This window comes from Mus musculus, chromosome 11 (assembly GCF_000001635.26).
Source record: "Mus musculus strain C57BL/6J chromosome 11, GRCm38.p6 C57BL/6J".
In the NCBI taxonomy this organism is placed as follows: Eukaryota; Metazoa; Chordata; class Mammalia; order Rodentia; family Muridae; genus Mus; species Mus musculus.
In genome coordinates, this window is record NC_000077.6 from 87,428,144 (window position 1) to 87,440,824 (window position 12,681).

Consider the following 12,681-nt stretch of genomic DNA (forward strand, 5'->3'; position numbering starts at 1 on the left):
AAAGAAGGCAGTCAGAAAAGGGCGGGGGGGAGAAATTGAGTGCTGACTATAGTTTATAACAGTACATCCTATTCCCTTGATAACCTCTTTGGGGTGGGTGGGGCTTAATTTATTCATAGGTGTGGTGCCCCTTAACCCAAACACCTCTAAAAGTTCTATCTCCCAACACCTCTACATTGGAGATCTAGTTTCCAAAAACAGATTTCGTTTTACCAACTGGGGACTGTGCATACAAACATGAGTGATCTTTCTAGGGGCATTTGTATTTAAACCACCACATGCTCCCAGGCACATTAAGAGCTTACTGGGTACCAGGGACAGCTCTAAGTATTTAGCACCTATTAGCTCATTTAAAGTTCTCACAAGCTCTCTGGGTATTGTGATCCTCCTTAGTGGCTGGAGAAGTTGAGCATTTTTATCAGTGCTGAATCATTGCTCTAAGATTATAATATGGAGAAAGTGGGTGCCTTTTAGTTTGACAGAGACTTGTCCTCTCCCCCCAGGTGGGTTTTTAGCTCAGGAGTTAGGGTGTCAGAAGCTCATAGTCACATAAAACTTGAAGCTAGTGGCCCCTAGACTCTTAGGTTATGAATTTGAAGAATGAAATTCCTGAACAATAGAAGGATGGATTTAGAAAAGGCGTTTTGCTATAGACTCATAGGTGGGAGCTTGAGAGAATGCCGGCAGAGCTCCTGCGGAGCTGAATGGATCTCAGACGTGGGATACACTGACCTGCCTTAGAATGTAAGGCTTTGTAAAGGACTGACTAGGGTGAGCGATGGGGAGGGAGACGGCTCAACCATGAAACGTTCAGGTGTCTTTCTCAGATTTTTTTCATGTCTTCATGTACAAGTTCCAAGAAGGGTGCTCATGTAGGGGAGAGATGAAGAGGAAACAGACTTTCCTTGTGGTATTTTTACTTCTGGCCAAAGCAGAACCAAAGACATCTTGACTTAAATATTTCTAGAATTAAGCAAGGACAGAACTGTCCAGAAGGCCAGTGCTTTTAGTCAAGGGAAACTTTCGTGGCCCTCTGCTCTAAGACCATCCTGCCCTGTTCTTACCAGTTACATGAGAAGGTAAAAAGCTAGGCCAGGATCTTAGAATAAACTGGGAACATAGCATACTATGTCCCACATTTATTTACTTTGGCAATGAAATAGTTCCTTTTGTATCTTAGCCTTTCAGAGCTTATATTCTTCTAATTATTTTTTCTCATTATAGATAGATAGATAGATAGATAGATAGATAGATAGATAGGTGAGATGATCCCACATAGCCCAGATTGGCCTCAAATTTGCTAAATTTCTGATTCTTCTGCCTGTTTCCCAAATGCTGGGATTATAGGCATGTACCACTATTGCCATCTGTGGGGTGATACTGTTCCTGGGAGACCTGAGCAAGCGTCTCCTCATACTATCTAGAGAGCTGATGAAACACTAGAGTAATAATATCACCGATGTTTAACTAGATGAACCAGGGAGCTTATTGGGTTACTTACAGATATGGATGAGGGGTTACTTACTGGATCATAGAGGACTCAAAGACGGCTGCATCACCAAAAGACCACCCCATTATATGTGATCCTCCCAAAAGCTGGAACCCCGGAGCTCTCTATGCAACCTGAATGCAGCTGGACAGTGGGAGAGTCTCCTCTGTATTAGAGTCCTTGCCGCTTACATAACCTTGAGGAAGGAGGGGCTTTATGCACCTGTCAAGTTTCCTGAGATTTTTGAGCTGTTTACTTTCTGAGTCTTTTTTTTTTTTTTTTTTTTTATTTATTTATTTATTTATTTATTTCATGGATGTGAGTACATTGTCGCTATCTTCAGACACACCAGAAGAGGGCATCAGATCCCATTACACATGGTTGTGAGGCACCATGTGGTTGCTGGGAATTGAAGAACAATCAATGTTCTTAACCTCTGAGCCATCTCTCCAGCCCCCTACTTTCTGAGTCTTAAAGACTTCCTTTAGAATTTTCTGAGTCTTTAAAAATTCTGTTATTTTATGTGTATGGATAATTTGCTTGCATATATATCTGTATAATATATGTGTGTGTTTGGTGTCATAGGAGGTCAGAAAAAGGCAGTGAACCCCCTGGAGCTAGAATTGTGAATGGTTTGTGAGTTACCATGTGGGTTCTGGGAGCCAAACCTGAGTCCTCAGTGAGAATAGCAAATGTTCTTAATTGCTGGAACTGAAAAAAATGGTTTTTAGTTGCATCTGGTTTCCTGCTTGGCTTATGCCCATAACCCCAGTATTCAGAGGCTAAGGCAGACAGATTGCTTTATGTTTGTTTGGCTAGCCTGGGCTACAGTGTGAGATCCCCTCCCCACCTTGTTAAATAAATAACGAGCCTGGCATGGCTGTGCTTGCCCTGTAACCCCAGAACTTGGGAGGAAAAGCAGGAGGATCTGGAGCTTCACTTGGATTTGAAGTTCTAGGTCAACTTCAGCTACACTGGGCCTTGTCAAGACACAAGTACAGCCATCAAAACAACAGCAACAACAAGCCTAGCTATGTAAGCAAGCCATACCTGTTATCCAAGCACTTAAAAACTAAGGCAGAAGGATTGACGTTTGAAGCCAGGCCTAAGTTGTCTAGCACCTTTTAGGCTAGCCTGGGCTATAGAGTGGGGGGAACCTGGCACATCTTATCAGTCTTGCGTTTTTAGTTTAGTTTTTTTTTTTTTCTTCTGTTGCTGTGGTTGTCAAAAGCAACTTAAAGGTGAGGGTTTACGGCGGCTTCCAGTTTGGGGGTGTGCAGAGAAATCCCCGGGAGGTGCTTGAGGTGGGCAATTTCATAGCTACAGCCAATAAACAGAGAGCAGCAGATGCCTGTGCTAGCCTCACTTCCTCCTCTTTATCCAGCCCAGCATCCCAGATGAGGGAAACGGTGCTCTCTGCCATGGGTGGATCTTCCAACTTCAGTTAGCCTAATCAAAACGATCTCCCACAGGTGTGCACCTCTGAGGTGATTTTCTGTCAGGTCAGCAGTTAAGACTGCCCATCACACTGCTTCACCCTAAAATTGCATCTGTAAAACGCTGACACCATTGCATACACTAGCAAGATTTTATTGAAAGGACGCAGATGTAGCTGTCTCTTGTGAGACTTTGCCGGGGCCCAGCAAACACAGAAGTGGATGCTCACAGTCAGCTAATGGATGGATCATAGGGCTCCCAATGGAGGAGCTAGAGAAAGTAGCCAAGGAGCTAAAGGGATCTGCAACCCTATAGGTGGAACAACATTATGAGCTAACCAGTACCCCGGAGCTCTTGACTCTAGCTGCATATATATCAAAAGATGGCCTAGTCGGCCATCACTGGAAAGAGAGGCCCATTGGACTTGCAAACTTTATATGCCCCAGTACAGGGGAATTCCAGGGCCAAAAAGGGGGAGTGGGTGGGCAGGGGAGTGGGGGTGGGTGGATATGGGGGACTTTTGGTATAGCATTGGAAATGTAAATGAGTTAAATACCTAATAAAAAATGGAAAAAAAAATTGCATCTGTAGTAAAAATGTAAAAAAGGTTTTTTCTAGGCCTTATTCTGTAAACAGTGCGGCCTAACTTTGCATAGGACTCATCTCCAATATTACAAGCAATCTAGACAGCATTGTAAGTTCACTGGGAAGGTATGCATGCAAATACTATTTATTCCACTTTTTTTTAGATTTATTTATTATATCTAAGTACACTGTAGTTATCTTCAGACAGACCAGAAGAGGGCATCAGATCTCATTACAGATGGTTTTTTAGCCACCATGTGGTTTCTGGGATTTGAACTCAGGACCTTTGGAAGAGTAGTCAGTGCTCTTAACCGCTGAGCCATCTCTCCAGCCCCACTATTCCATTTTCTATAAGAGACTTGAGCCGGGCGGTGGTGGCGCATGCCTTTAATCCAGCACTTGGGAGGTAGAGGCAGGCAGATTTCTGAGTTCGAGGCCAGCCTGGTCTACATTACATTCCAGGACTGCACAGAGAAACCCTGTCTCAAAAGAGAGAGAGAGAGAGACTCAGAGCGAGATGGCTCAGTGGTTAAGAGCGCCGACTACTCTCCTGAAGGTCCCGAGTTCAAATCCCAGCAACCTTACATGGTGGCTCACAAACCATCCGTAATGAAATCTGATGCCCTCTTCTGGAGTATCTGAGGACAGCTACAGTGTACTTACATATAATAAATAAATAAATCTGTAAAAGATTAAAAAAAAAGTAGATTGCAAAAAATTAAAAAAGAGAGAGAGAGAGAGACAGACAGAGAGAGAGAGAAACTTGAGTATCTATATCTATGACTTTGGTTTGGCATCTGTGGGGAATCCTGGAGCCACTCTTTCTCAGATATTGAGATCAACTATGTTAATGAAGATAGTTTTCCAAGTATGAAAAAAATCTAAAACTGGGTCTGGTGGTACATATCTATAGTCTTAGCAGTGAAGCAGAAGGATTGAAAGTTGAAGGCCTGCCTGAGTTACAGATGTAAGTTACAGAGCAACTTTAGGGTCTGTCTTAAAAAGTAAAATAGTGGGCTAGAGAGATGGCTCAGAGGTTAAGAGCACTGACTGCTCTTCCAGAGGTCCTGAGTTCAATTCCCAGCAACCACATGGTGGGTCACAACCATCTGTAATAGGATCCAATGCCCTCTTCTCGTGTGTCTGAAGAAAGCTAAAATGTACTTATAAATAAAATAAACAAATTTTTTTCTTTTTTTTAAATTAGGTATTTTCTTCATTTACATTTCAAATGCTATCCTGAAAGTCCCCTATACCCCCCCCCCCCCCCGCCCAATAAATAATTTTTTTAAAAAGCAAAATAGCAAAAGATAGTATGGGGATATAATATAGCTCAGTGGTAGAGCACTACTAAGTATATGTAAGGACTTGGGGTCAGTTCCCTGCAACAAGAAGGAAGTGATCCACCCAGTGACACCGCACACCCAATGACACACAGACTTCTTCCAACAAGGCTACATGTTCCAATCCTCATCTTTTTGAACAGTTTCACTTTCTGGTGATTAAGCATTCAAATACATGAGCCTATTGGGGGAGGCGGTCATATTTTTCCTTTTTTTTTTTTGGTTTTTAAAGAGAGAAGTTCTCTTGTGTGTAGTCTTGGCTGTCTGACCTGGAACTCACTGTGTAGACCGTGCTGGCCTCAAACTTACAGAGATCTGTCTGCCTGCTTCTGCCTCCCAAGTGCTGGGATGCTTATGGTGGGCATTTTTATTCAAACAACCACTGGAGTGTAAGAAAAAGTGCAAGAGGTAAACTGGCAGAGAGAGATGAACGAATGGAAACTCAGTCTGATCTCCGTGGTGAGAGCAGGCATGTATGGGTCTGATAGTGGGGCCTTACAGCCCTGCAAGCACAAGAGGCTGAGAGCAGTGTCTTGTCAGGGAGAGCAGGGAGGGAGAGGGGCAGCTTCACCACACTCAGAAATTACTTAGCAGGGTGGGAAGTAGATCAAATTACCTTTCTTGTAACCTTGGGGCACGTAGGTGTATGGTGGGGGTTAGCTGTTTTCAGGGAATTCCATGGATGGCAGATTTCCTGACACTTTGGGTTGAGGGTTGCTTTGAAGTGATTTTCCGTGAGGAGAAAGAAAGCTCTGCTTCTTTGCGTTTGTGAGGCGTAAGAATAATGTGTTGTTTGTTCTCTTTTCAACAGCATGTCTCGGGGGGCTCCTTTTCCAGTCCCTTGCCCGGTGCTGCTGGGGACCTTCACAGATGACTCCCTGGAGGCTCAGCTTCACGAATACGCCAAGCAAGGGAACTGCGTGAAGCTCAAGAAGATTCTTAAGAAGGGTAAGTACAGTGCTGAGGGGGCAGGGGCAGCGGGAGCCATATTTCTGCATAGTTTTTGGTTAAAACAGTGCCACGGCTGAATTTGGTGGCCCACACCTTTAAAATTGGTACTCAGGAGGCAGAGGCAGGCAGATTTCTCTCTGAGTTTGAGGCCAGCTTTCTCAAAGAATGGAGTTGAAGGCCAGCTAATCTATACCAATGAAATCCTATCTAAAATGCAACAAACAAATAAATACCAACAAAATTCTGTTTCAAAACAAACAGAGGGGGCTGGGAAGCAGCTCAGCAGGAACAGGGTTTGCTTGGCACACACGGAGCCCTAGGCTCCATCCTCAGTACCACATAGAAAACCAGATGTGTCAGCACCTTCTAATCCTGGCCCTGAGGAGGGAAAGTAACCAGAGATGGCAGGAGTCAAGGTCAGGCCAGCTCTCTAGTGAATTGATGCTAGCCTTTCTCAAACCCCCCCCCCCCCAAAAAACAGTTCCTGTAGTTAAAAGTGATGTGTTTATAAAAAGATAAAGAGAGAGGGAATATGATCTTTGGGGGTGTGGTGAGATATGGGGGAAGGGGATGTCTCAGCGGGCCCACACCAAGACATCCCTCCCCCCTGAGGGACCAGCTACACTAGAGAAAGTATAGTATAGAATAGGGTTTATTCAGGGTATGGGGAGGGGGGTTAAGAGGGTGAGAAAGGCAGAGAGAGGGAGAGAGTAGAGAAGTAGAGACCAGCCATGACCGACCACATGGAATAGGGAAGGGAGGGAGGAAGAGCACAAGAGGGCATGAGAACAAGAGAGCAAGAGGGAAGCAAGAGAACAAGAGCGCCTGGCATGGTGGCACACGCCTTTAATCCCAGCACTTGGGAGGCAGAGGCAGGTGGATTTCTGAGTTCGAGGCCAGCCTGGTCTACAGAGTGAGTTCCAGGACAGCCAGGGCTACACAGAGAAACCCTGTCTCAAAAAAACAAACAAAAAACAAAACAAAAAAAGAGAGAACAAGAGTAAGAGGAGGGGGCAAGCACCCCTGTTTGTAGTGGGTCAGGCCTACCTGGCTATTGCAAGGTAACTGTCGGGAGGGAGCATACCTGGCAGTTGCCAGGTAATTGTGGGATTGAGTTTAGACAGCATGCTAACAAAGAGTACATACTACTGTTTCAGAAGACCCATACTAGATAGCTCATGATAGCTTGTAACAGTAACTCCAGGAAATCTGACTCCTCTGCCTTCCATAGGTATCTGGGCTCCTTGGCTCATACCTTTAATCCCAGCACTTGGGAAGCAGAGGTAGGTGGATTTCTGTAAATTTGAAGCCAACCTGATCTACACATCAAATGTGAGGATAGCCAGGGATACAGAGAAACCGTGTCTTGAAAAACCAAAACAGGGCTGGAGAGATGGCTCAGCGGTTAAGAGCACTGACTGCTCTTCCTGCTCTTCCAAAGGTCCTGAGTTCAAATCCCAGCAACCACATGGTGGCTCACAACCATCCTTAATGAGATCTGATGCCCTCTTCTGGAGTGTCTGAAGACAGCTACAATGTACTTACATATAATAAATAAATAAATAAATAAATAAATAAATAAATAAATAAATAATATTTATTTATATAAATAAATAAATAAATAAATTATTATATAAATAAATAATTATTATATAAATAAATTATTATTTATATAAATAAATAAATAAATAATATTATTACATATAATAAATAAATAAATCTTTAAAAAGGGAGGGAGGGAGGGAGGGAAGGAGGGAGAGAGAGAGAGAGAGAGAGAGAGAGAGAGAAAGACACCAAAACAAACAAAGTAATAAGACTAAAACTAGAACCAAACCAAGCCAAATAGAAAAGGATACAATACAACTGGGTGCTGAGTTGTAGGTTTCCAACAGGAAGGTAAATGTCACTTGTTCCCCTCTATGTAATATTTTGTTTTTCATTTTGTAAATTTATTTTAAGTTATACGTGCACAACAGGCAGAGGTGACAGACCCTCAGGAGTTGGAATTTCAGGTGGTTTTGAGCCACCTGTGTGGGTTCTGGTCTTCCAGGAAACCATCTCTCCAACCTCCAATATTTTGCTTTTCTTTAGCTTTCTTCAGAGTTTCTCTTCTTTATTTCCCCCCAGTGGTTTCCCTGTGGTGTATCTTTCATTCCCCCTTCTCCTTTCCCATGTCTTCTCTGTACTGACCGAGACCTCGAAACATTCAAGGCCTTCAGTTTTCTTTTTCAGATTGTGTGAGGAGCCATATTTGTGCATAGTGTGTGAGGGTGCACAGGCAGAGGCGGAGGCGGAGGCGGAGGCGGAGGCGGAGGCGGGTGTTCTCTGCCTGCTTTCCTCCTTTGAGACAGGCTCTCTTATTGAAGTTGGAGCTTGCCTTGCTTTTGGCTACCCTGTCTCTCCCCATCCTGCTGGGGTTACAGGTGTTTGTGGAGATAGTGCTCCCTTGTCTCTGATCATTGTAACAATAATACAGAGAAAAAGAGGTTGTCATTTACAGAAGGACTCAGGAACAGTATGGAGGGAAAAGAAACCAAAACAAAAACCGTCTAGTTGTTGGTGTTCTGGGAAAGAGGGATATTGCAGGATGACTTGGGCCTTGCTGCCAGCAGAGGGACTAGCTCTGACAAATGAACACTGGCAGCTTAGCAGAAGCCCTTTTCTAGTTTCACAAAAGGCACCTTAGCAAGCCAATCCAAATCCTAAAACCTCTTATCTGATCTAGGGATGTCTGAAGGAATCATTACCCAAGGAGTTCTCAGCTTGAGGAGACTTCCTGGTTTGCCTGGTATGTCTCTGGACTCAGGCAAAGGCTCTGAGAAGCCTTCGGAACAACCCATAAAACCTCAGATAACAATCACTGACTATTTACAAAAGGCTACTTCATAGCCTAGGTGCTATCGTTTCAGAATTCATGGCAGATTCAATAGCTCTGCTAACATTCTGCTACATCTGGTCCTCATGTTCCTACAGCAAGCTATCCTAAATGCTGAATCATCACTGCAGACATCCTTCTTTCAAAGATATTTATTTTAATGTCAGGGACACCATTCTCCAAGCCTCCCAGCTGGCTTGTAGGGTGGGAGGGAGGCGGCAACACAGTCCTTAAGAGGTGAAGAATGAGACTGGAGACAGCGCCATCTATGCAGGACTGGATCATACCCTTCAGAAACTGGCCTAGTGGTTTACTTTCATTATATGTTTAAACATAGTAAATTTTTGAGGGGGCCTGGAGAGATGGCTCAGTGGTTAAGAGCACTGACTGCTCTTCCAGAGATCCTGAGTTCAATTCCCAGCAACCACATGGTGGCTCACAACCATCCTTAATGAGATCTGACACCCTCTTCTGGTGTGTCTGAAGACAGCTACAATGTACTCACATAAATAAATAAATCCTTCAAAAAACCAAAAATAAATAAATAAATAAATCTTAAAAAAAAAAAAAAAAGAACTTTGAGGGAACAGTTTCCATGTGACAGTCTCATAGCGAAGCTTCACGGCTGGCGATACTGAAATGTCTTTGCAAAGTATCAAAGAACCTGTGACCTTTTACAATAAGAGTCAGTTTTTGAGCTGATAATGAGAGTTCATGACTAGGGCCTAGTCCAGTGCACCTCAACCTTCCTAACGCTGCAACCCTTTAACTACAGTTCTTCATGGTGTGGTGGCCCCAGCATAAAATTGCTTTTGTTGCTACTTTAGAGCTGTAATTTTGCTGCTGTTAAAATTGAAATGTAAATATCTGATAGGAAGGCTATCTGATTGAACTGCTGACTGTGAGAAGGGTCTGTGGTTAGCATAAGGATAGATTCTATTGGTGGAGAATGCAAAGTACATGGGACCTTTTTCATAGGGTTACGTTCTCTTTGCTGAGAGGCAGAGCTCAGGACATGGGGGTCAGGTGGAGGCTGCCTCCTAACTGATGAGCAGAGCTCAGGCTGCATTCATTCCCTTGCTTTGAAGAAAGTAGGCAGGAGTGACTGACAATCCTGATTTCTCCAATGCTGTGCTTCATATGTGTATGCGTGTTTTGTCTGTATGCCTGGAGCTAGAGGAAATAGAAGATCCCCTGAAACTGGAATTATTGATGGTTGTGACTGTTATGTGGGTGCTGGGAACCAAACCTGGGTCCTCTGGAAGAGCAGCTAGTGCTCTTAATTGCTCAGGCATGTCACCATCCGTACCTCTCCTCTTGAGAATTTTTCATTGTGTAATCCAGGGTGTTCTGTTCTCATTTTAGCTCAGGTTGCCCTCACACTTAGTGCAGTCCTCTTGCTGTACCCTCCTGACCACTAGGAGTATGGGCACATTCCACCTCACTTGCTCTTGAACTTTGGGTTCTTCTTTTTTTCTGAGTACCTGGACTATATCACATCCAGTGATAGTCTCTGTCTGTCTGTCTGTCTGTCTGTCTTTCTCTCCCCTCCCATATCTTTTACTTTTTTTTTTAAACCATCAAGGAATTCAGTTTTTACTGGAGAGAAAAATCAATTAATGGTTAAAACACAATACAGTAACAACATTCACATTTATGAGATTAAAGCACAATACAATAACTTTACCATTTATGACAGAAACACACAAAAATGAGTATCTCTGGGTCAATACTGAACTCTCCCGTTTAGCGTGACAATCCTGAGTCGTGTTTCTTGATCATTCTCTTTATGTTTATTCTGCCTCTGGCTTATTGATTATATAGAAATTAAAATTTTTTACTAAATTGAGCAACCACTTTGCCATCTTCTTCTTGGTTGTTCTTCTCTGTTTTCAGTTATTTTGGTTATAAAAGCATACATATGCTAGACTGCAGCACTCACCCTCAGCCCTCAAAGCCAGTTTGCCAGGTCCTTGGAACAGCTTGGGTCCAGGAATGCTGACAAGGGGAGACGAGAGAATGAAGAAATGATAACTACTAAAGAAACAACAGCCACATGGACACAGACTTCCTGGACAGAGGACATCAGCATGTTGATGACACACAGCTGACCAGGGAGAGGGGCTGTTGCATACAGCTGAACAGACAGGGCTATTACAGATAAACAAAAAGGCAGGTCTAGCTAGTCTATGAAAGGTCAGCATTGGAACTGGGACCTGAGGAATGTTTTGCCAACCCTCTGAGCCTCACCTAGGGAAAGCTTTGCCACTCGCATGGCACTGAGGCTTTTTGGTCCTTCACATGGCCAAAATCAGATCAAAGGTTACATCCTGTTCACTTTCTTCCTCAGTCTTCCCCTGTTCTGCTCTTTAGGGGATTGCTCATATTGACATCAGTTCCAGCAAGCATCTTCCCAGGTGGGCACTGCATGCCCCCAGTTACAGCACTGGGGTATCCGAGGAAGAAGGACCTTGAGTTGTAGGTCACCCTGGGCTACGTAGGAGACACATGTGTCCAAAGAAGTAAAAAGAAAAACAAAAGAAACACCTAAACCCAATGTGCTGCCTCATGCTTGTAATCTCAGCGTGTGGGGCGTTTGGGCAGGCAGATCACCATAAACTCAAGGACTGCCTAGGTAAGAGTGAGACCAGCCTCCAAGTACACCCTAATGCCAGACAGCGGTGCCACACACCTTTAATCTCAGCACTGAGAGGCAGAGGCAGGCGATCTCTGCAGGGTCTAAAGAAAGATTTCCAGGCTACATAGAGAAACCAGGGCTTGAAAAACATACCCAGTGTCACATGCCTGTCCTAGCAGCTACATGGGAGGGAGGTGGACCTGAGATAATCACTTGAACCTGCCAGGAGACTAGCAGCACAGCAGGTTCTCTTCACACGTGAGAAACAGAGGACCTCCATAGTGGGCAGGGAGGATAGGTCAGTGGGTAGCGCCCTTGGCCTGACTGCGTGAGGATCTGAGTTGGAACCCTCAGAACCCGGTTCTGTTCCAGTAGCATGCATAGGTACTGTCAGTGCCCCTACAGTGAGAGGTGTACTAGGGAGAAAAGAATCCCCAGAGGCTGGCTGACTGCCTAGCTATCTGCGGTAGCAAAACAAGAACCGGTTTCAAACAAGGTAGACCGTGAGGGCTGCACCCGAGTGGCACATGTGCATTCGTGTTTGCACATTCTCTTAAGTTTCTGTTGTGAAGAGATACCAGGCCCAAAGCAATTTATTAAAAAAAGTTGAATTGGAGCTTGCTTACGGTTTCAGAACGGTGCGGATCGATTGTGGACAGGAGTGTGGTGCCAGGCATGCATGACCATGGGGGCAGTAGCTGGGAGTTTACAGAGAGCTTACTGGGAATGGTGGCTACCCACCACAGGTGACACACTTCCTCCAACAAGGCCACACTTCTGAATCTTTTCCACACAGTTCACTAGGAACCAAGAATTGAAACATGAGCCTCTGGGGCCCATTCTGATTCAAGCTGCCACACACAAAAGCCCAAACCAAAATTTAAATACACTCAGCTTAGTAGAGGGAAGTAAATATATTTGCAGTTAGTCAATCTGTGCACATGCACATAGAAAGATAATTAGGGTCTCAAAATACATGGTGGTTTGCCAGAGCCGTGCCTGCCTTTAATTGCAGTACTCAGAGGCAGAGGATTGTAGATTTCTGTGAGTTCAAGGTCAACTTGGTCTACATAATGAGTTCTAAGACAGTCATGGCTCCAAATTGAGACCTGTCTGAAAAACAGAAAAAAATTACAGTGTGGTCACTATTATCTGAAGAGGCGAAGGAAGGCTTACAGAGAACAAATAAATAGTATTGTTTTATTGACTTGCTTAATTATCATTGCAGGATGAATGTAGATTTATTTTTAAATTTTTTACATTTATTTATTGTGTATATGTTACACAGAAGACAACTTGTGGGAGTTGGCTCTTACCTTTCACCATGTGTATTGTGTTTTATAAAAAGAAAGGGAGCCAGGGA

The 12,681-nt window shown here is 43.9% G+C and overlaps 1 protein-coding gene across 8 annotated transcripts in view; it reads left to right on the forward strand.

Annotated features, from left to right (window-relative positions):
* Positions 1–12,681, forward strand: part of Tex14 (testis expressed gene 14) — a 150,811-nt gene that overhangs the window by 23,131 nt on the left and 114,999 nt on the right. For all 8 annotated transcript variants that reach the window (XR_001780081.2, XM_011249327.3, XM_017314856.2 and 5 more), the window contains exon 2: positions 5,666–5,802. Coding sequence is in view for 7 of the 8 variants with exons in the window: in NM_001199293.1 (NP_001186222.1) it covers positions 5,666–5,802 (137 nt within the window). In the remaining variant the exon portion in view is untranslated. The remainder of the gene's footprint in view (positions 1–5,665; positions 5,803–12,681) is intronic.